At 47.5% G+C, this 21879-nt stretch overlaps 1 protein-coding gene across 1 annotated transcript in view; it reads left to right on the top strand.

Moving 5' to 3' along the window:
• The window catches only part of DSCAM (DS cell adhesion molecule), a 740935-nt gene that overhangs the window by 596194 nt on the left and 122862 nt on the right, over positions 1 to 21879 (top strand). The window contains exons 16-17 of the mRNA XM_059920026.1: positions 6279 to 6446; positions 17120 to 17190. Of these exons, the coding sequence (XP_059776009.1) occupies positions 6279 to 6446; positions 17120 to 17190 (239 nt within the window). The remainder of the gene's footprint in view (positions 1 to 6278; positions 6447 to 17119; positions 17191 to 21879) is intronic.

Below are 21879 nucleotides of genomic sequence, written 5' to 3'. Positions count from 1 at the left end.
CGGAGAACTGACATTTTTATGATGTTGTGGGTTTAACTGGTCCATCAAAAAATATGTGAAGTTCTAACCCCTGGTACTGCACAGTGTGACCTAGTTGGGGAATGGGGTCAGAGAGTTGTGATTGACGATTATTAACATGTCAGCCCTACCAGACTGGGAGCTCCTTGGGGTGCGCTGAGCCCAGCCCAGTTCCCCTGGACCTAGCACAGGCCTAACATGTGGAGTGTCAGCACTCCACAGATATTTGGTGAATTCTCATTGAGAAGGGAATGCATTTACAACTCACTGTCTGGCACATAACAAACGGGTAATAAATGCAGCTTTTAGTATTACTCCAGCGTGCACCAAAATGCTTATATGTAAAAGGCCTCTAGGACCATCTGTGTTTGTTTAACTACTTGCTACCCATTCAGGATCCTCAGTGTCTCCCACGTCTCCTGTAAGTTTCCCAAAGGCAGGGACTCTGATTCGGTGCTTCCCCAGCACCTAGCACAGTGCCTGCCACATAAGACGTGCTCAGTAATACTTGTGGCATTTAATTTACGTGCAATCCAAACCTAAGAATTACCTTTATCGCCAACAGCATTTTCAAATGTGTAAGTTGATGGGACTGTACATAATTAAAGCAGGAAATCTCCTTATCTGTGAAGCTGGGGATGGTCAGAATCAAGGGATATATTTCCATCCTTCTACTCCACACACACACACACACACACACACACACACACACACACACACACACGGCCAAGCTCATGGCTAAGGCGTTTTTGCAGTCCTGGAACCCAGCAGTCTGAGGGTCAGAATGAGCACCACGGGGGTCCTTGGGGAAAAGCCCATGGACAGGTAGCCATGGCCTGAGGTCTGCACCAGGGCCCTCCAGGACCTCCATCACTTTCAGTTTGAAAGGCCTGGGAGGAAGGAGCGATCAGTAGCAGGCAGGAATCACAGTCACTGCTGTAGGAAAAGTGTTAGCATTTTCATGTGTTAGTTGCTTCCTCAATAAGTTTTGAGTATATAAACAGTACAGCCATAATTTAAGTGAGTGCAGTTTATAGGCAGAGTACATAGAAACTGATCCTTCAAGTCACAGCTTAAATGTCACCTCCTCCAGGAAGCCTTCCCTGACTACCCAGTTTATGGCATGCCCCTCTCTACTCATAGAGCACCCTGTACGCCTTGGAACATTTGGTGAGCTTGTGACTGTTTATTTAATAGCTGTCTCCTGTGCTGGGTAGTTGTCCCACTGAGGGATCTAGTGACCCCTCAGGGTAGGTACTACATCTGAGGAACCCTGTGCTATGTCCTTGCATCACCTACAGTGACCAGCACACATATTAGACTTGTAAGAAACATTTTTTGGCTGGTTGACTCTCAACCTGAGTTTTAGGCAATGAAATCATCCCCCTAAAAGATGCTTTCTCCGACTTTTTTGTTAATTTGCTAAGAACACAATGTATGACCACATTCCTAGCAAAGTGGGTCCCTGCAAGCGATCCTTCAGGCTATGCTTGACCAACCCCAGCAATGGAAACTCACCAGCCCGAGAAAGCACAATTCTGCCTCGGGCCAGCCAGGACTATTAGACATTCTTACATTTCTTGCACCTGAAGCCAGTGGCCCTCTTCCCACCCCCTAAAACCCTTTTGTCAAATGACATCCCTTCCAGGATATGAAAACAGATGACGCTCCTTAATTTTCCATTTGCCAGGAAAGACAGAACATCCCAAGTTCCTTTGCTTGTATCTCCAGTGACCATCTCCTGGCCCGCTTGCTCTGGTCAGGCCCCACGGCAACAGCCCTGGTGTCATCTGACCGGGCACAGACAAAGGAGCCTTCGCCTCCCTCATTTGGAATGTTCAACTTTCTTCATGTAGCCCCAATCCCACAGGTTGCTTTGTCTGCCACATACTCGGATCCTAGTGGCCGCTGCTTCTCCTCCACATGGACACCAAGAGCCCCTTTCCATCCTCTTCCAGCATCTTGTCCCCCCGTGCACACTGGCCGATCGGCCTGCTGTCCGCTGCGTCTACTTCCTTCCCCTCTTGGAAGGCAGCCTGCCTGTCCCCACGTCCCCTCTGGGGTGCCTCTCTCCTTCTCCTCACGGCCTCACTGACCGGGCCTAGCTCCTTGCACACCTCCCTCCTCCTCTCTCAGGCCCCCTTCCCCATTTCACCGAGGATTCTTCTCCATGGAGGAGAAGGAACAGAAGCGGCTTCCCCTGGGTCCTGATGCCTCCCTTCTCTTGGGTCCCGATGCCTCCCTTCTCTTGGGTCCCGATGCCTCCCTTCCCCTGGGTCCCGACGCCTCCCTTCTCTTGCCCAACACAGCGGGTCTCGTCCCTCTCTGAGCTGCCTCTTCATTGCACTCCTTTTGTGTAATTTTGTCTCTCAGACTTGGGGCCGCCCTCACTCTTTCAGGCCTCTAACGACCCTTCTGCAGATCGAGTTCACCCTCTTACATTTGTCCTTGACGATCTGCCGTCCTCCTGACTCGGGGTGTCTGACGCCCAAGCTGGGTTCACCAGCGAGCACCCAGTACAACCACACTGCTCCTGGGGTTCCCCCAGTCCTTCCCATGGGGGATAATTGGGATTTCAGAGGAACTTCCTCGTCCTCTTCACCCCTGGACTCTCTAGGGCACGTCATGGAATCCTACCTACTTTTTCATCAGATGCTTCTGACATCTCCTCTCTAAACCAAGGGACGAATCTGACCGTGCACTGCTCTCCCACCCTTAGCTCCTGCAAACCCAGAGGACTTACAGTAATTCTTGGCAAAGTTCCCCTCCCTGGCACTTGACCCAGCTCTCTGCATTGCTCCTCCTCACCAGGAAGCCAAGTTAAAAGTTTGTCAGAGGTTTTCATCTAAGCACATGAGACTTCCGGCAGATACCTGGAAAATTGAAATCCAGTCTCATCCATCAGGCATCCCGCAGAGACTATGTGAAGGTTGTGTGCTGCGGGAAGACAGCCTAGAACTTGGGGAAAACGCGGGTGAGGTCAAATCCCAGCCCCACTTCTCACCAGCTCGATAACAGGGTCTGAGTTTCTTGACCTTCACAATGAAAATAAAAACCCCTGCTTCACCAGAATGTTGTAAGAACCCAATCGAATAAAGCAGTCTGTCCAAACTCTAGCTGTGCATCAGAATGACCCAGAGAGAGAGGATTTTTGAAGCACGGATTTGGGGGCACCATCCCCCAGAGATTCTGATTGCATGGGTCTGAAAGCACAGTTGTCAGAAAGCACTGAGGTGTTTCTGATGTACCCACAGATTTGGGAACTGCAGAAGTCACCTTTGTAAAATGCCTAGAGCAGCGCCCGGAGAGCAGACGCTACGCCAGCGCCTGAGTTCCCTTTGCTGCTGGCTTTACTCCGACCGCTGCCTTGACTTCCACCGCAAACCCAGTGTCTGCTCTTCTCCCCAAGGCTGAGCTCCATGGCTCACAGCTCGGATTCCCCTTCCCTCTGACTCCCAGTTGGGGGGCCCAATGGCAGACACAGAGGACGATTCAGAAGGATCCTGCGGAGGCTCTGTTCTGAGTGTACAGCTTCCATCAGGGGCCCTATTCTGAGGTTTCAGCCCTGTCTACACCCCAGAAACACTGTTCCTCTCCTTTGGCCCTCCTGGCCCCGATAGGCAGATGCTCACCACTCCTCCTAGGTGCCGGGAACCTCCGCATCCCCTGCGAGTCCCTTTAACCCAGCCCACACCGCGGTAAACAGGCGCCTTGTAAACGATCTTCTTCGTGTGACTTATAAACCTTCCTCGAGGCTACATGTGCTCTCTGTGTCTAGAAACCACCCTCCCCTTCCTTCACTGGGTAAGGACACCCGTAATCAGTGCTCACAACCATTTTATTCCTCTCCCTCCTCTTCTTTCTCATGTCTTCACCAAACTCCCCCCATCCATGCTTGCACCCTCCAGCTCTTGGATGCCCAGGCGTGCCTTTCTGCTTGTGACTTACTCCTCCTAAGAAGTTTCTTTATTTCACCTACGGTATATTCTTGCTAGTTTTATTTGTATTTCAATCTGCAGTTTCGTTTTCCCAAGTGTCAGGATCTCTCTGGGACTGTTTCTAATGCCCGGTGTTGTATTCTCAAGCACACTTGGTTCCTAATCCATGACCTGCCCGTTTGCACGTCAGCATCTGAGATCAGATGTAGCATTTTTTAGTCCCTTTCCAAGCTCTTCTCCTGGGTAGCCAGTGCCCTGCTTGTATTCTTCTTGTGATGCCATATCACTTGCTAGAGTGTGTTTGGAGATTTAACTAGGCTTTCTTCTTCTTCATTCAGTTACTTTAAAACCCTTCAGAATAACCCATTCTTTCTCTTTCTCAACCTTTTCATCTTTAGCCAAAAAAATCCACCCTTCAGTCGTGATCATGGGCATCATCTTTTTCTTTCCAAGTCTAATCATTGCAAGAAAGAAGCTGAAAACAGAGCCTGTTCTCCAAGGACCACTCACTTCCTGCCTGAGACCCCTGCCTTGGTCACTCCCCACAGGCTGTTCACAGGACTTCCTTGGCAGGAGGAGGAGGCGGGCGGTAGCCGTCACTACCTCTCTGCAGGTCCTCAGCCACGTCACAGACACGCCCTTGGGGAGGATGGCCTGTCTGCGTAGCTCAGTCACTTGCAGAAGCCTCCGTAACCGCCTGGGCCGAACCGTCAGCGCCGGCAAGTGTCAGCTTCCTCCTGGGGCTGGTGAGCAACCGTCTCTGCATCTTGCAGTGCCTGGGCTTCCTCTCTGTTGTCTTAAACGTCTTCTCCAGAAGGCCTGGCTTTCTCTTTGTGGGACAAGACTCCTGTCTATACGAGATTCCATTGGTATGGAATTTCCTCCTGTCACGTGCCCTCTATTGAATCCTATCCTTCTGTTCTTCCACCGTTTGTTATGCTGCAGCATCTTCTCTTTTTATGTCACGTTCTTCCATCTTCAGTCTTCTGGACTCAAATGGTACTTTTGCTTTTAGTTGGAATATTAGTTGTTAGTTTCCATTAGGCTCCATTCCCTGTTACGTGAGAGCACTCAAAGTCATACTTGAAGCTACGTATTCTTTCTGCAAGTGCAGACAATCTCTTGCCCTTATGATGACCTTTGGACAGAGCAGCCCTCTGAACTTCCGTGGTCATCGTTAATGTGGAAAGGGAGTGGGGTCATTGCGAGGGCCCAGAGGTCTGTATGTGTGCCATTTATTTATTCATCTATGAAACATGCGTTTATTATTTGTCGGGTTCTGTGTGAGCACTGGGGATGCAGCAGTGAACCTGGCCAGCGTGGTCCATGCCCTCATGGGGCTTAGAATCCAACAGGGAACACAGACTCTCAGTGAAATTCTTACAAGTGTGATGAGCACAGGGGAGCAAGTGCAAGGGGATCCTGGGGTGGGGTGGGAGGGTGAGAGTATACAAGCATCCTCTCTGCCACCATCTCAGGGGCATCTTGGTTCTTCCACACCCATCATCATCTCTCGACCCCCGCACCCGATCAGCACCTGCCCAAACCCTTTCTGAAATAAGAACCATTTGCTGATGTGCTCGTCGCGGGTTGAAGCTCTAAAGCCAGCAGGTGCACCACTGTCATGGATTTCATTATAACTCTTTGTATGAGGCATATGCTGCCTTTAAAATTAGCTGTGGTTGAAAAATAATTCCTACAGTAAAGGATTGGAGACAAAATGATTTCAAAACTTAGAATTGAGAAGTACATTTGATAACCAGTATTTATGCTGGAGACTGAGATGAGTTTTTATGTATTTTTATGTGTTTCATTTTTGCCACTCTCCTTTTGGAGAACAAGGGGTCTGACATGGCTAAAGGCTTTGCTGGCTTTCAAATACCTTTTAGAACCAGGGATTTTTTTCTTTTGGGTGGAAGGTTGTCCCAGCCGTGCTTTCTTTTATTATCTTGTACAATGAGTGCTTGAAAGTAGCTGTTTTTCACTTTACTGGCATGAGCTCCCCCACTTCTATTTTCCTCTGTGATTTCTGCCAGGAGGTCTGTTGTGTTGCCTTGGACAAAATTCCCTGGACCCAGCTGCCCACAGCCTCCGTCCCCCTCAGTGTGGGTAACGAGTGTGTGGTGTCACGCCCCCTCTGATGGCCAGCCCGCCGGAACCCTGGCAGCATTGCATTAAGAATTCACTTTGAGTTGTCACTTTTTTTTCTTTTCTTCTTCCTTTTTCTGTTTTTTTTAAAAATTCCTACTTGTGAACTTTCAGAGGCAGAGGGAAAAAACTCACATCTCTATCTCTTCTTTTTTGAAAAACAAAACCCCAAAGACTCCTGGGATTCTGCTCAGAGAACCAAAGATGTTTCCCCTCAGCTGAACTCGGCCACCATCATTGACATCCACCCTTCCTCCACCTACAGCATCCGAATGTACGCCAAGAACCGGATTGGCAAGAGTGAGCCCAGCAACGAGCTGTCCATCACCGCGGACGAGGCAGGTACGTCTGGCCGGCGGAGGCCCAGGGGCTGGGAGCTGGCTCGCGGGACTCAGGTGGTTAACGCAGGGTCACAGCTTTGATGACTGCTCTCCATAGCTCTACGCCCCATCAAAAACAGATGGCTCTCTGCCGCCTACTTTGAAAGCAGTGCTCTTCAAACAGGACTTAGGTCAAGGTTCTCACACCTAAGACTTAAAAGAAAGACCTATGAGGCTAACGAGCTGGTGAGATTTAAAGAATCACGCTGTTCTTAGAATCCCTTTGTCTGGATGCTTGGAATCCAGATGGGCAGGAGAACCGTGAGCCTACGTCTTGCTCCAGTGGCTGTGCAGTCAGGGGAGGTGGGATCCCTTAACTAGGAAATGGCAAGAATATTCTCTGGGTGGGGAGGCGGGAGACGGAGGCACAGATTATTTGACTGACTAGAAATGTCAATATCTCTATCATCAAGAGTATTGCACTTTTTTCCTACTACAAAGTATTTCTTATTGTGTTGAAGGCATTGAAGGTAGAGGTAGGCGTTTTGAAGAGAGAGCAGCTCAGACAATCCTGCCACCTAGCGCTACCTGTGAATATGTTGATATCACACACTAAATTATTCATCACACACGCACGCGTGCACGCTCACCCACACATGCACACACGGACACACAGGGACACACACCCTTCAACAGGGAGGTTCACTCGTGGTTGCCGGGGGTGGCAGTAACCTGTTTGCAGAGGACTGAGCAATTAGGCAGTGACAGTGCCCACTGCCTGCCAGCCCATCTCCTGGCAGCACAGGAGGATGCAAGCTGCCCTAGGGCTTCTCTGGGGAAGGAAACGTAAGGAACCATGGCCTGGCTCGGCTTTTGGGGGCAAAAGAGTGTCCAGCCCCAAACCTAGCTTTTCTTTTCCTGCCCCCAGTCAGAGCTAATCAGCGAGTCCCTACTGCTGCAGGGAAGGTGGAAGCTTGGTCTCAGACCCCTAGTTCCAAAATCACCAAGATTAAGGGGGTCACCCCCACATGTCTAAACTTCCACAAGAGGTCGCTGCATCTTTCAACGGGGGTTGTTCTTGACTCCCTTCCCACCACCTGCTTCTCTGTTACCTTCATTAATGGCACTTCGCATAGATATCACTCTTCTGTATCTCTTGAGGACTTTCCTACAATATGTAATTCTGCCTTCCACCATTTCTTTAGCAAACCCCACATTTTTAGGTATGTTGGTTATTTATTTTTTAATTGAAGTATAGTTGATGTACAATGTGGTGTTAGTTTCAGGTGTACAGCAAAGCAATTCAGTTATACATATATATGTTTGTGTGTATATATATATACACATATTCTCTTTCAGATTCTTTTCCATTATAATTTATGACAAGATATTGAGAATAGTTCCCTGTGCTATAAGTAGGTCCTTATTGCTTATCTGTTTTACATATAGTAGTATGTATCTGTTAATCCCAAACTCCTAATTTATCTCTCCCCCTCTTTCCTTTTTGGTAACCATAAGTTTGTTTTCTATGTCTGTCAGTCTGTTCCTGTTTTGTAAATAAATTCATTTGTATCATTTTTTAGATTCCACGCATAAGTGATACCATATGATATTTGTCTCTGTCTGATTTACTTCATGTGGTATGATAATCTCTAGGTCCATCCAAGTTGCTGCAAATGGCATTATTTCATTCTTTTCTGTGGCTGAGTAATATTCCATTGTGAATATGTACCACATCTTCTTTATCCATTCATCTGTCAACGGACATTTAGGTTGGTTCCATGTCTTGGCTATTGTGAATAGTGCTGCTGTGAACATTGGGGTGTATCTTTTCGAATTAGAGTTTTCATCTTTTCCAGATATACTCTCAGGAGTGGGATTGCTGGATCATATGGTAGCTCTATTTTTAGTTAGTCCATACTGTTCTCCATAGTGGCTGCACCAGTTTACATTCCCACCAACACTGTAGGAGGGTTCCCTTTTCTCCACGCTCCCGCCAGCATTTATTATTTGTAGACTTTTTGATGGTGGCCATTCTGGCTGGGGTGAGGTGGTACCTCACTGCAGTTTTGATTTGCACTTCTCTTCAATTTTTCGTTATCATAAATACTACTGTGATGAACGTCCTTGTGATATATCTTTTCCCATTTGCGACATTATTTTTTATGTTAAATTCCAAGAAGTAGGATTGCTGGATCACAGCAAATGCAAAAATCTAATCCCTTTGCTGTGCACAATCAACATGGTCCTCAAGGAAGTAGGTTAACATTTACTATTTTTCCTGAACTGCAGATGAGTATTCATTTCTCAACTCTAGAACACATCAGTTCTTGAAAATTGTTTTCAAGGATGGGAGATAGGATAGCGTTATGCTCCAGTCTGAGGGTGAGCCACTTTTAACCCTCGGAAACTGCGTGATTTCTCATCAGCAAAATGCACATAATGATGCCTTTCTCCTCTTCACCGCAAACATGTTGACTAATTGAAAGAAAAATCCCAGTCTCTGAAAGTACATTGCATTGCTCAGAAATAAGTAGGAAATGAGTGTTAATAGGCTCCTGCAAAAATAGAATCTTATTTAAATATTTATGTAAACAACACACTAATTTCCTGGGATTTCATCATGCTGGGGATTTAGGGAGAATAAGCTGCCCCGAAATGAAAACTTTGGCTCAGGGCTGAGCCTTCTCCTTCCTTTTAGTCACTTTTCCGACTCTGCCCATCTCCACAACCTTCTCAAGGCAGCGATGTTTTTCCGGTGGTGCATTTCGCGCTGCTTTCCCCATCGCCATGACCAATGCAGCTGCTCTTGCTTATTCTGTCATTTCCTCTGTGATCTCCCTGAAGCTGGCAGTTGCCATGGCAGCGCTTCTCTCTCCAGCCGGGAGGCCAGGTGAACAGCCGCTCCTGGTCACTGGTCACCAGTGTGCAGCCCGCGCCCAGGCATCTCTGCAGACAGACGGATGCAGAGCCCCCTGCTTGGACCCTGGGCTGGCCTTTGGGGTTTCACCTGGGTGCTGGCTGCTGGCAGCCCCACAGCCCGTCATTTACTCTTCAGATGAGCTAAGAGACAATGCAAGGAAAGGTCAGGCTTGTGCAAAGGAAAGACGCAAAGCAGAAATTTGGCTTTGTCTTGGTGTGTAGGTTTGCATGACTGAAATCAAAAAGTCATTTTCCTATGTGTGACTCACGTAAAACAGAGGACAGCTCTCCTGACCAAAGATACCCTCTCTAGCACTGCCTGCGGTGGCCCTAGATTGTTCCTGCCACCTCCTGGCGAGGATCCCCAAAGGCACATCTTTAGGGAGCTGAAGCCATCTCGAGAGAACTTTTTCCGACCCTTACTGCCCTCTTTCCCGGAAGAAATGAGGTCATCGCTTAAGCAGTGAGAATCCCCAGATGGAAGCTTCTGGAAGCCGTAGACCCACTCGTTTTTATGGTAATGCAGTGCCCAAGTCTAGGGCACCTGAGGATGCCTCTCACTGCCTCCCTGCTGAGGAAGTGAGCCTGTGAGGTGTAGGCCTGGGTCCTCCCCACCCTATCGCTACCTTGAAGCTACACTGGACTCCCTGTGGCCAGATCAGCGATGAGCCCCCTTCCTGCCCCCTCCTCCGTGTGTGAGTTGCGCCTGCCCCTGTCTGGAAGCCCTTCAAGGTCTACGCCTACTTTTCTGTACTCTCCCTTGAAAAGCAGGCCAAACACCCCCCCTAGTGCGGTGCCTTTTCCAGTCTCCGGGATGGTGTTAGTGCACCAAGTAGAATTCTTTCTGATAACAGCCTTTGAGCCATCATTTCTCCAGGGGGCCGTGGGCCACTCATGTTTGTACCCCTCATGTGTGTCTGACACAGGGAGATGGCTCAGTATATGTGGATGAAACGTCCTTAAACTTGCCTTACAGGACTGTCTTAGAAATACACACAATGAGCAGCGTGTGTGTGTGTGTGTGTGTGTGTGTGTGTGTGTGTGTGTGGTGAGGAAAATATATGGAGGATTAAAACCACGCTGAAATTTTGAATGGCGTCATGAAGAGAGAAAAGTAGAGAAAGGCAACAGGGCAGGTCTGGAAGATGGACAAAGAGGGAGGCAGGAGGGAGAAGGCACACCCGTCAGAGCTCTAACTGGGGCCACGGGAGGCACCCCAGCTGGCAACTGGAGCTGGGTAGGTAGCAGTTACCCTTGAGGCTAACCACAGGTCCCAATTAACCAGCATCCATCCTTCTTGCAGTTAAGCGTTCAGCGAACTACAACCCGTGTAAATTCCACTTACAGCGCTCATGCTAAGAACAGTTTTTGCATTATAAAAAGAGAAAGGAGGAAGAAGGATATGCCACAGACACTGCATGTAGCTTGCAAAGCCTAAATCTTCAGGATCTGGCCCTTTACAGAAACAGTTTCCAGATCCCTAACTTAGGTCTTGGAACCCAGGTTTGGATTTCTGTTGTGCCATCCATCGCAAAGCTGAGAGAAAGAATCACTGCCACTCATGCAGCAGCCCCAGCTAATGTTGGAAAACAGCATGGTTCCAAACGCACAACAGTGTGGTTATTTCCAAGGGACACTCACAAACGTATTAACAGACCCTCTGACACACTTGACCTTGGGAGACAGCCCCGAAGCACAGATCAATGTCTAGCACACCTCTCGACCCCCCTCAGCAACCCTTAGCCCCCCAAGAGGGGAGAAGTCGAGAGAGGAAGTGGAGACAAGGTGAAGCATTAAGGAGATTAGCTCCTAATGGGTCAGAAGGGCACTGACTGGCCGGGTTTCTTTGATGCTGACCCTCACCCAAGACCGGCTTCCCCATTGGCAGCTGTGCCCCGAAGATCACGCGTCACTTAGTGCCTGTGACCGAGTTGGGGGTGGCTGATCCCGTCACCATTTTCATGATGACTCTGCCCCCTAGAACGTGAATGTTCAATGACGCGGGGCAAAATTCAGTGTTGAATAATTACTGAATTTTCAGACGCATCGGAGATGGAAGGTCAGGATTACCGAAGGGTTACCACAAGGAGCTGGTGGGTTTCCTTCAGGTCCGGGACTGAGTTAACAGGCTTTGCGTCATCTTTCATCACATTCAGAGTAGCAGCTCTGATCTAGAGGGAGAGTTTCCTGTGTGCTGAGCTGGAGGCTGAGGCGAGGGGATGTGATGAGGGCTTAAGGATAAAAGGCATCGACGCACAATAGACACGTGAATAGAGGGGCCCATTAGGGCCCCGTGTGGCATCATCTGTGCTCTTCAAGGAGACAGTCCACTGCACAGGGTCCGCCGGCTGAGAACCAGGATTGCCCGATGCCCGAGCCTTCAGCAACCTGCTTCTGTAATCGTCGTTCTGCTCCACCTTCCATTTAGAGACATGGGAAATTAAGCCTAAATAGATCACTGCCCCCTTTGCTGTTCCTCATCCATGCTCTGTGTATTCCCGTCAGCTATCCTGGCATGTTCCAAAATATTCTGGAATTATTCTGGAATGGTCTGGAATGTCCTTCCCCCCCCCCCCCATACTTCTGTCAGGTCTTTCCTCCAGTTGCATCTTCTCAATGAGTCCTACCCTGACCCCCCCCCCCCCATTTAAATGTCAGTCCACTCCTGCTCAGGCACTCTTGGTCCCCTCCCTCCCTTAGCACTCTCCTTTTTAAAAAATAGACTCTGTGCCATCAGCATACCATATAATTTGCTGATTTATTTTGTTTAGGATCTATAGTTTTGGTCCCTCCCACAAAGGCAGGAATAGTTGTCTGTTTTGTTCACTGCTGTGTCCCAGACACCTGGAACAGCATTTGACACATAACAGGTGCTAAATAAATAACAGTTTAAATGAATAAGCTATTCATTTGATAAATAATCATTAAATGAATTCATCCTTTCCCCATCTAGGGGTCAACTGTGCTTGGCTTTATTTTGATTTTTGCTGAACTCTCTCTCGGTCTCCTGTGCCCAGCAAAGAATATTCTGCACATTCTGCTCCCACAGGCTGCTTTTTTTTTTTTTTTTTTTTTCCGGCCGCGCTGCATGGCTTGTGGGATCTTAGTTCCCATCCAGGAACTGAACTCCTGGAAATGAGAGCACCAAATCCTAACCACCGGACTGCCAGGGCATTCCCCACACTACTTCTATCAGAGATGGGCATGTGCTTGTAGACCATGAAGTTTTCTGTCGGTCCCTTTTTTTGCCCATTTTTGCCCAGTCTCTGCCCAGTTTTAGACCTGGCACACGGTAGGCCCTCAGTAAATTCCCCAAGAGGAACCAGAGATAGAAGTTTGGGAGTGCCTCCCACTGGGGTGGCTTATCCCAGCCCCATAAAAGCAACTAAGCCCCAAGCCTCTGGGCGAAGCCCGGAGACCAATACATGGAGGAGAGAATAATTTGCGGGCAGAGGGGAGTGTTGAGGCTTGAGTCTCGGCGTTCCTTCCCTGCATGGAAAGGATAGAGGACCGTCTAGGGTTTGACACTTAGGAAGGGTCTGTCATCCCTGTATTTTCAGCCAAACAGAATTAGTAGAAGTTGCCTTGCCTAGAAAAAAAATTAGGAACTGTAAATTATAGTCTTCATTTATTACTGTTTTACAGATTGAATAGTTTTGGCTTCTGTAGAAATGCAGAAATTATGTATTTTGGAAAATCACATTCATCGTTAATTCTTACCTCTAGCTTTCTCTTCCCACAGGAAAAAGCTAAATATTCTGCTTAAAAAAAAGAAGAAAAAAGCATGCTTTCTATTTATAGTACAGCTTCAATTCAAGAGCATTAATTAAATTCTTAAATGTCAAATGTCAACACAATTTTCAAATTTAGTTAAATCAATGGATGCCTAATGGTTGATCTTCAATCATGTCAGCATTGGGAATTCAATCTGCCTTGGATACTAATTTTACAGAAATTGTCCTTCTGCAATGAGATGAGGATCCATGAAAAAAAATTACAGCGCAGGAGTTGTAAGGAAAGCACTAAAATTCTCGAAGAAGACTCATTTTTTATATCATTCTTAAAGGGTTTGTCTTATAATGTTTTAGAATCTTAGAGTAGAAATTTCAGCACCCAAACAAAAACTCTTCCTAATTATATTGGGCACAGTGCCATTGTGAGTATATGGGTTACATTATTTCAGTCTCTGCCTTTAATATAGTTTCTATCACCTTATTTTTAAGAGAGGGGAGATCTTAGTACATTCACTTCAGAGACTAGGCAGACTAATAAATGAATTACTAACAAATCACAGAAGTATTTATAGGCTAAGTAAAAAAGGTTTTGTGTCCTTTCAAAGAGTCATGTCTGTCCTGGAGTCAGAGACTGTCCCTCCACCACTTCACAGGGACCTTCATAAAATACCAGACCAGACTGAAAAAACAAACTGTCCCCAATTCACACTTTATGTTTTCTGATAGAATCAAGGACATTTTTAAAACACTCTCCTAGTACCTTTGTTTTTAATTATGAATATGTCTCAACGAGAAAATGAAGGCTGTGACTATTGCCTGCCATGCCCCTGAAAAGGCTGCAGCAAAGGCCAAAGGATGTGGAATGGATGTGGCCCCAACAGTGCCTTCGATTTCTAGCGAGCAGGTTCCTTGTTCAGTGTGATTTAGCATAATTAAATTAAACTAATCAAGCATCAGTATAGCCGTCAGACCTCCACATAATTTTTCAAGGATTTTAATGGATGAACCACATGCTTCTCGCTGACCACAGAACTCTCGGTGTGTGAGAGAAATCTGTTCCACGTGCTTTCCTTGGATCTGATAGCGAAATGTTCCCGCATAAAGGGCTTGACCCTGTGAGCAGAAATGTGGTGCAGACACATAACAATGACCGCAGTCAGCGGGATGCCAGCCTCTCCCTGGGTCACTGTTCCAGAAATTAGCTTTGGTGCTAGCACAGCCTTTCACCTGGAGAATCGATAAATCCAAGAGGCTGCAGGACCCCTGGAAAACTAGCTACCCTGTGCCCTGCTGGGGAGGGAGAAGTGCGCTCTGAGCTTCGGCCCTGCTGGGGAGGGAGAAGCGCGCTCTGAGCTTCGGCCCTGCTGGGGAGGGAGAAGTGTGCTCTGAGCTTCGGCATCCGAGCGCTGCTTCACCCGTCAAAGCAAGGACTCTCTCTGGACTGGGTTCCTGAGGCCGCACAGCTTCCAGTCTGTTGGGAAAAGAGGGAAAGACTGTCCCCAGGCTGAGGCGGGGGCTTGTGGGCACGGGCAGGAAACTGATGGAGACAAAAGACAGGCTCCGATCTGCCTGGGGGCAGGGTGTTTAGGTTCCCCTGAGGTATTGGACCTGGCTGGGACATAGGGTGCGTGGAGGTGGGGTGCACAGAACAGACACCTGCGGAGGAAGGCAGGACACAGAGAGGGGCAAAGTTAGTGTGAGGGGCGAGAAGTTTGAAGCATGCGCTGGGCCCATGTCCCCTTTAAAGAGGTAAAGTGAAGACCAGAATTAATGTTTAGGAACAAAATTGACCCCTGGGCCAGGCATAGATGCTGGTCTGGAGCAGGCTATAAGAGCAGAGGCTATGTCCCCAGTGAGGACAGAGACAGGGAGAGCAGAGAACAGAGACATTAAGAGCCGATTTCGGGGAGGGCTTCGCTAGACTGCGGATGCAGGGCGGGCAGAAGGGAGCAACCTGCTGACCTGACTCTCTCCCTGGTTCTTGTAAACATTTCCAGCAGCTGAGCAGACAGCTCAGTACAATGTCCCCACTTCCCTTCAAGTTCATATTTCTCAAATGTAATGAATCGTCTTTTCTGGAAATTCGGCTTCCTCTCTTGCACCCTCATGTTACCATTCCCCCCCAGTCCCACTAGCCCCGACTGTGGAATTGCCCCCCTCCTTTCTTCCTTCGTGTAGGGGAGTGGCCCTCAGGTTTTATTACTCTACTTAGTAACAATTCCAGCATCTGCTGCTTCTCTCCCGTTGTCACTGTTTATCCCCAATTCACCCAGCGACATTTCTCCCACAGCCATCAGTGGTCTCATAAAGCCCCACAATGGGACTGCTGGCTCCAGTGCCCACTATCCTCATCGGTGAAATCACCCCCGCCAGTGGGTCAGTGCTCTCATGTGCAGGGCACACTCTTTTCCACAGGCCACTGCAACCATCCAAGCCTCTACTGTGTTCCTGGTGCCCACTACTCTCCCCTGACTTTGCCCCTTAGGATTCTGGTGAACAGAGAGACTATCAGATTTGAACCTGTTCCCTCCAAGCAGCAAGCGTACCTATGTCTTCGCTCACCTTACTTCCCTCCCCAGCAGGTCTGCCAAAGCTCCTCCTTGCTTCCTCTTCCTCCCATCCCAGCGGCTCTGGCCCCTACGCCCCCCTCTCGTCACCACCTCCCCTCCTGCTTCTGTCCTCTCGCTTCTCTGCTGGGACAGTGTCCCTTCGAGTGTAACTTTTCTGTTGGCTATTTGAATTTCTCCAACTTCCCCCGTAAAAACACCCAGTGAGAATAATAATCATCGTTACTGCTTATGTGTTCTGAGGACACTATTTTCATAACAACCCTGACATAAATTGTATTGTCCCATTATATAGAAAAGGAAACTGAGGCACAGAAAAATTAAGTAACCTGGAAAAAACCACCCAGCTACTAAGTGAGGGAGCAAGAATTTGAACTCAGGCAGAAAGACTCAAACACCCACCAACTCAGCAACTGCACTGTGGTGTCACTCAAAACTCCTTTCTCTGAAAAACGGAAAACGTGTCTCCCTTGCTCTCGCATCTCCCCTAAAATGACCCTTCTCCTTCCCCTTCCTCTCACTTCCAAACCCTTCAGGTTGGCTTCCATTCACCATTCCTGATTTCTCATCTCCCAGTGTTCTTCACCCTTCTGCAAACTGGCATCTCCACATCCACAGAAATGGCCCTTTCGTAGCTCAGCAGGGATTGAAAAACTGTCCTTCGGACAATATGTCATCACCCACTGGGGTCTCTCCCTGCTGACCCCTGGGTTACTGTCTGCTTCCGTTTCTCCGAAGACACTTGCGTATGTGCTGTGCTGTATCCACGTCTTCCTCTCTGTGTGCTCGGCCCGGTGTTCTGAGTAGATTACAGACTCTTGCTGGACAAGGATGTCTCCTCTCTCTAAGTTCCATGCTGTGTACGTAGGACAGGGTACATCCCTAGTACCTAGTGATTGACTGTCCCTGGGAGGTAAGTGGCCCCCCTGCAACCACTGGAAATAGTTTGGAGTGAGTTGCCTGCTTTGTTTTACTCTTCCACCGTGTCTGTCCTCTGTGGCTGCAGCCCCAGGTTAATAAGAGTTTCCCACTGGAAGCGTAGAGAACTAAAGCCATCAAAGAGACTCAGAAGCCTTTTTTCTCTTCCCTAAGTAGTTCTGAGCATCCTGAGGGGCCCCAATGCACGTCACTAAACAAAACTTCCAAAGGAACGAGAGAGGTCTTCAGCAGCCACTATAGAGTTTTATCAAAGACGTGTTGTTTTATAATTTCCTGTTTTACGGGTTTATTAATTTGAGATTTATTCACCAAGTTGTCAAGGACAAGGTGAGGAAGAATACGAGGATGAGTCCTCAGAATCTATTTTTTCTAGGAGCGAGTGAGCGCGAGGTAAACGTACGCAGTGACTCTGCAAAATTGGTTTTCCCACTAAAGCTGCTGTGGCCTGTCTTCCGGGCCTGCGTATTATTGCGTGGGTTCCTATACGCTCTGGAACCCATCTCTAACCGGTCTGTGGGTTTTGGTCTTTACAGCTCCTGACGGCCCACCTCAGGAAGTTCACCTGGAGCCCATCTCATCTCAGAGCATCAGGGTCACCTGGAAGGTAAACTCAGCAAACACTTGTCTTCCTGGCACTTTTTCCATGGAGGGTGGAGAGCATTTCACTCGTGTCAAGTGTTATGATGCCAAGGCACGAACACCTTTTTTTTTTTTTTTAATTTTTATTTTCTATTGGAGTATGGTTGATTTACAATGTTGTGTTAGTTTCAGGTGTACAGCAAGTTTATACATATGAAACTTCTATGTGGCAGAGTTAGATTAAAAGCCCTTTTATTAAAATCCAGTATTTGTATCCACATTTTGAATACATTTACAGCAACTTCTGTATCTACAGAGAGTGAAGTTTGGGGGCCTGATTTTTAGTCTTTGAATCGTGATTGTGTCCTAAGCGCTGCTCTCCACTCGCAAATCGGGAAACGGACGTGCATGACCGCACTCGTTAATTCATGCCAGTGGAAACGTTTCCTAATTGCTTTTCCTAAATGGCAAATCATGGTGTGGTAGACAGCCCACCAAGTGGCAGGGAGGACAGAGGTCCTTGCTGTGCCCCTAGCTAGCGTTGGCCTCACACACACCCAGGGAAGGGGGGCGGCGCTGGGCCAGCTGCCGTCCCAGGCAGTGGTCCCTCCAGCATGGCCAGCAGATGCAGACTGGCTGCTGGTGAGCTGAGGGCTCATTGCCAGCTGCTGGGAGAGAAAGCGTGAGCCACAATGCAAGCAAGCACACCATTCAGCATGCTGTTTCCTCCGGCAGACATGTTTTCCTTAGCAAAACTTTCTCGGTGAAGGAAACAGCGTTGATTGATATTCTGGCCCGAGCTCATCACAAACCAGCACACTAGGTAGTGCTGCCCCGGGGATCTTGAAGTCACTGACGTGGTGGGTGAAACTGCTAGAGAATTAGTCACCCCCTTCATGTGGTCTTGGAGCCAACTGCCTTAGCCCAAATTCCGTTTTATCTAGAATGCTGTTACTGGGTCAGAACGTCTGCAATGTTGCACTTACTTTTCCACTTCTGGGTTTCTCTCATCGCACGTGTTCTCTTCTTACCTCCTTCCTCGCCATTTTGTCTGTGTTCTCACTCAGAGAGGAAGGTAAGAGCCACAGTGAGGTCTTCAAACTGCCCACCTCTCTGTCCCATTATAAACCTCATTCATTGCACCACTTGTTGGGTTTTTTCCTTCTAGCGTCAGCTCTTTCATAAAATGACCAGCCTCTATAACAACAACAACAACAACAACAACAAAAAAAAAGGATTTTCAACGTTGGGGTGGACATCACCTTGGGTTTTAACACACAGTAGGGCAGCAAGCCCCTTTGTGCTGGCTTTTTACAGCCCGGCCACTGAGCTGTGATTCCAGCGGGCAGCACACCGCGACTGTTCAGCTGCTCAGACAGGGCCGGCCGAGCCAGGTGGGGAGGGGGCCATTCGTCTGTGAGCACGTCCGCCGCTGTGAGCATCACACATTGCGCGATAAAAGGCACTCAGCAAGCCACAGCCCCACACGCAGCCCAGCCACTGCGCAAACGGAATGCTGACTCACTGTGTCTTGTGTTAAAGGCTGGGAAGTTTCCTCCACCAGCCCTCCGCATTCTCTTGCCTTTTGCCGCTGAAAAGCTATTACGGTGGCCCCTAGAGCTTTCTGTGTCCTGCAGGAGAGAGGTGTCTGTCCCCAGAGCTCTTATAACTAAAAATAGAAACTTCAGAGGCTTTAAAAGCCATTGCATCCTTTCTGTCTCCATAGAAAAGCAGCAGGAAAAGTCAGTAGGTTGCAGTTAAATTTCTTCTGAATGTCAAAAGGATGAACAAGTCGTGGGCTATTGAAAGGAGGCCTCACCTCCATTAGACTGTGAACTGGTTTTGCTGTCCTATTCATGGAACCGTGAGTTCTCACAGGGTAGCAGGCTGCAGAAAAGGATGTGGGTACCACTGAGCGGAGTAGGGGCTGCCCGTTGATTGGTTGTCATTTCACACTGGCCTGATTGCGTCATGAAAGTGTGTCACTGATTCAACCAAACTGTATGCGAGTCTAGGTAATCCAAAGTATGATACGTTACATAAAATATGCCTTTATTTTATGGCGTTAAAGTCCCAGATTTACATTTTGTGTAAAGAGGCTAATAGGAAAGGAGGAGAAAGAAGTAAAGAAAGAGGAAGAAATTGTGTTAGCCCAAGGAGGGGGCCACACATCTGTCAGCCGGGATGGAAATATTGGGGGGACTGAGGCAGAAACTCATTGAGGGTCACAAGAAAACTCATCAGAAGTAAAAGATGCGCTCAATGAAGAGACATGAGATAGAGGGAAGAACAGCTCCGGGCTTTGGGTGGGAATATAGCCATTTTAGACACTAAACCTCTTAAAGGTCAGGGGCAGCTTGGCGGACATTTCATAACATCAGAGACAGAAGTTAAATTTTGTTTAATTATCCCTGTACAAGCAACACTTTTGTAACATACACCTTCTATTGAACGAAATTAACAACTTTTCCTGCTTAACTTGGTTATTTCTTTCACCAAAGAGAAGTTTCAAATGTTTAAATTTTCACGTCCGCCAGAGGTTCCACATGCCTTACTGGCTGTAGACCAAACCCCAGAGGACACCCCAGCCACCAGCATCGGGCTGCGGCATCCTGTCTCAGGTTTACCACCCTCGCCTCCCGCAGTTCTCGGGGACCGTGCTGTCCTCTTCTCTCCTCAGCTGTCATTGCTGCTCTCAGTGTTTGTAGCATCCCCCCCTCCAGCCCCCACCTGTCCCGTCCTGCTTACTCAGTGCTCTGGTCCTGCCTGACTCCCTCTGTGAAGATGTGTAAATCTCCAAAGTGGAGTTAATTGTTCGACCCTTTGTGTTACCCATGATTCTGGGAGACAGCTCTGTGAGATCCCCGTCACACGCTTTCTACGGTCCATTTTGTCGCATCTCCTCTGCTGTTTTGTCAGCTCCTTGGGGGCAGGGAGTGTCTTATTTATCCTTGATCCTGGTGGCTGGCAGGTCTGCATGAATGAATGAATGAATGAGTGCATATGTGAATAACAAGTGCTTATGTCGCGCTAGCCTCCGAAGCACATGTCTTTCAGAAACTGACGTGGAGAAGGCCCCCTAGCTTTTAGGATCTCCCAAAACCAGGCTGTAAGATGGCGAGAGTCTAACTCATGCTCCGGTACAATACACCGGCGCGTACAGTGGTGGACCACTGTACCCACATTCAGTGTCCCAAATAGACCAGCCATTCTGCACGTGGGTTTCTACTCTCATTGACTGCAAAATAAATGGTAGTAATGATCCAGTAAAAGTGTGATACATTTTAGAGGAAATGGGCATCCGAGCATCACTTAAATGTAAGCCCACAGGAAGATGCCCAAGAACTGGGACCATATTAACTTGTCTATATTATGGAAGATGAAGGCTCAGAAAGGGCTTTTCCATAATTTTACATATTTTGAATTACTTAAAGTTGCTAAGCAGTGCCTCAGCAAGAACTCAAGAGATAAAGTAAGAGTTGTAAGTAAAATAAACTTACAGAATCAGAATCAGAAAGAATATTGAAGGCTACGGATTATTGATAACCACGTATTTGATCAAGTACCTGAAAATTGTAAAACTAAATGAGAATTCCTTGGTTTTTCAGAAAATTCGGATTTTAGTCTGTCTCCTAAGTATAAAAACACTGACAGAACGAGTCTCTTTTGACAGTCCCTGTCACCTTCTGGTCAGTCTCAGAATCAACTGATCCCATTTTATGCAAATTGAGGACAGTTTGAAGGCTATTTACATATGCTCATTAAATAAAACTTTCAGAGTTTGGAATATTTAATGACTATAGATATCGTGCAACATTTACCCAGAGAATGCAATTTAAGGCAGAAACTTTTTTTCCTATTGACGTAAATGTTTTGTTTTGTTTTGTTTTGAATGAGAAATCTTTTTAGAGCCATAGGCTATCCTGAAAATATGAAATTTTCCACTGCTTAAATATTGCATTGCTGAAAACAAACTGACTCCCGGTAAAAATCCTGAGAATGATTTTGCCACTTTCCTGCCCTTCAATATCATCCTCTCTGACTGAGATTTTATTTAGAATGAATAACATTGCAGAAGACACGTGATTTCCATAAAATATGAACACTGGGTATTTGGGGATTTAATTAAATTTTGGAAATCTGAAGGATACTTTTAACTAGAGCACCACACCTCCACAATCCCCAATAATTCCAGGTAATTGAGGCATCATGACAATCTAGTATATGTTTCAGAGAAGAGCTCTTACAATGGGAAAATGGCTTAGTTTGTCATTTAAAAACAAAACTGCCTTATTGCCAGTGATCTTCATAGCAATGATTTAAAAAACTGCAGACGCCACTTGACTTCTACATCCAAATCCCTCTTCCTCCAGGGAAAGGAATACCCCACTGGAAAGGAGCGCCTTCTAGCGCTGCTATTTCCTGGCTGGGATTCCTGGGAAACCTGTCTTCCTGAGCATTTGCTCTCTGCCAGGCGCTCTGCTCAATTCTTACATGCATTATACTGTTGGACCTGTGTGCTGGGTATACCCAGTTCTGTATAACCTCCTCAGGTTGCAGGGATTTGCCCAAGATCTGAGGGCTCGTGACAGTCAAAGGACCCCTACCTACCTTGGCAATCTGACTCTGCCTGCCGGGCTTCGAAGCAATTGATGAGCTAAAGTACGTTGAATGACGATACTGCACTTGTACATGGAAAGGTTCAACAACTATT

This window comes from Balaenoptera ricei, chromosome 4, assembly GCF_028023285.1.
Source record: "Balaenoptera ricei isolate mBalRic1 chromosome 4, mBalRic1.hap2, whole genome shotgun sequence".
Lineage (NCBI taxonomy): Eukaryota > Metazoa > Chordata > Mammalia > Artiodactyla > Balaenopteridae > Balaenoptera > Balaenoptera ricei.
The sequence above is the reverse complement of the archived record's forward strand: the minus strand, read 5'-3'. Positions and strand labels throughout refer to the sequence as shown.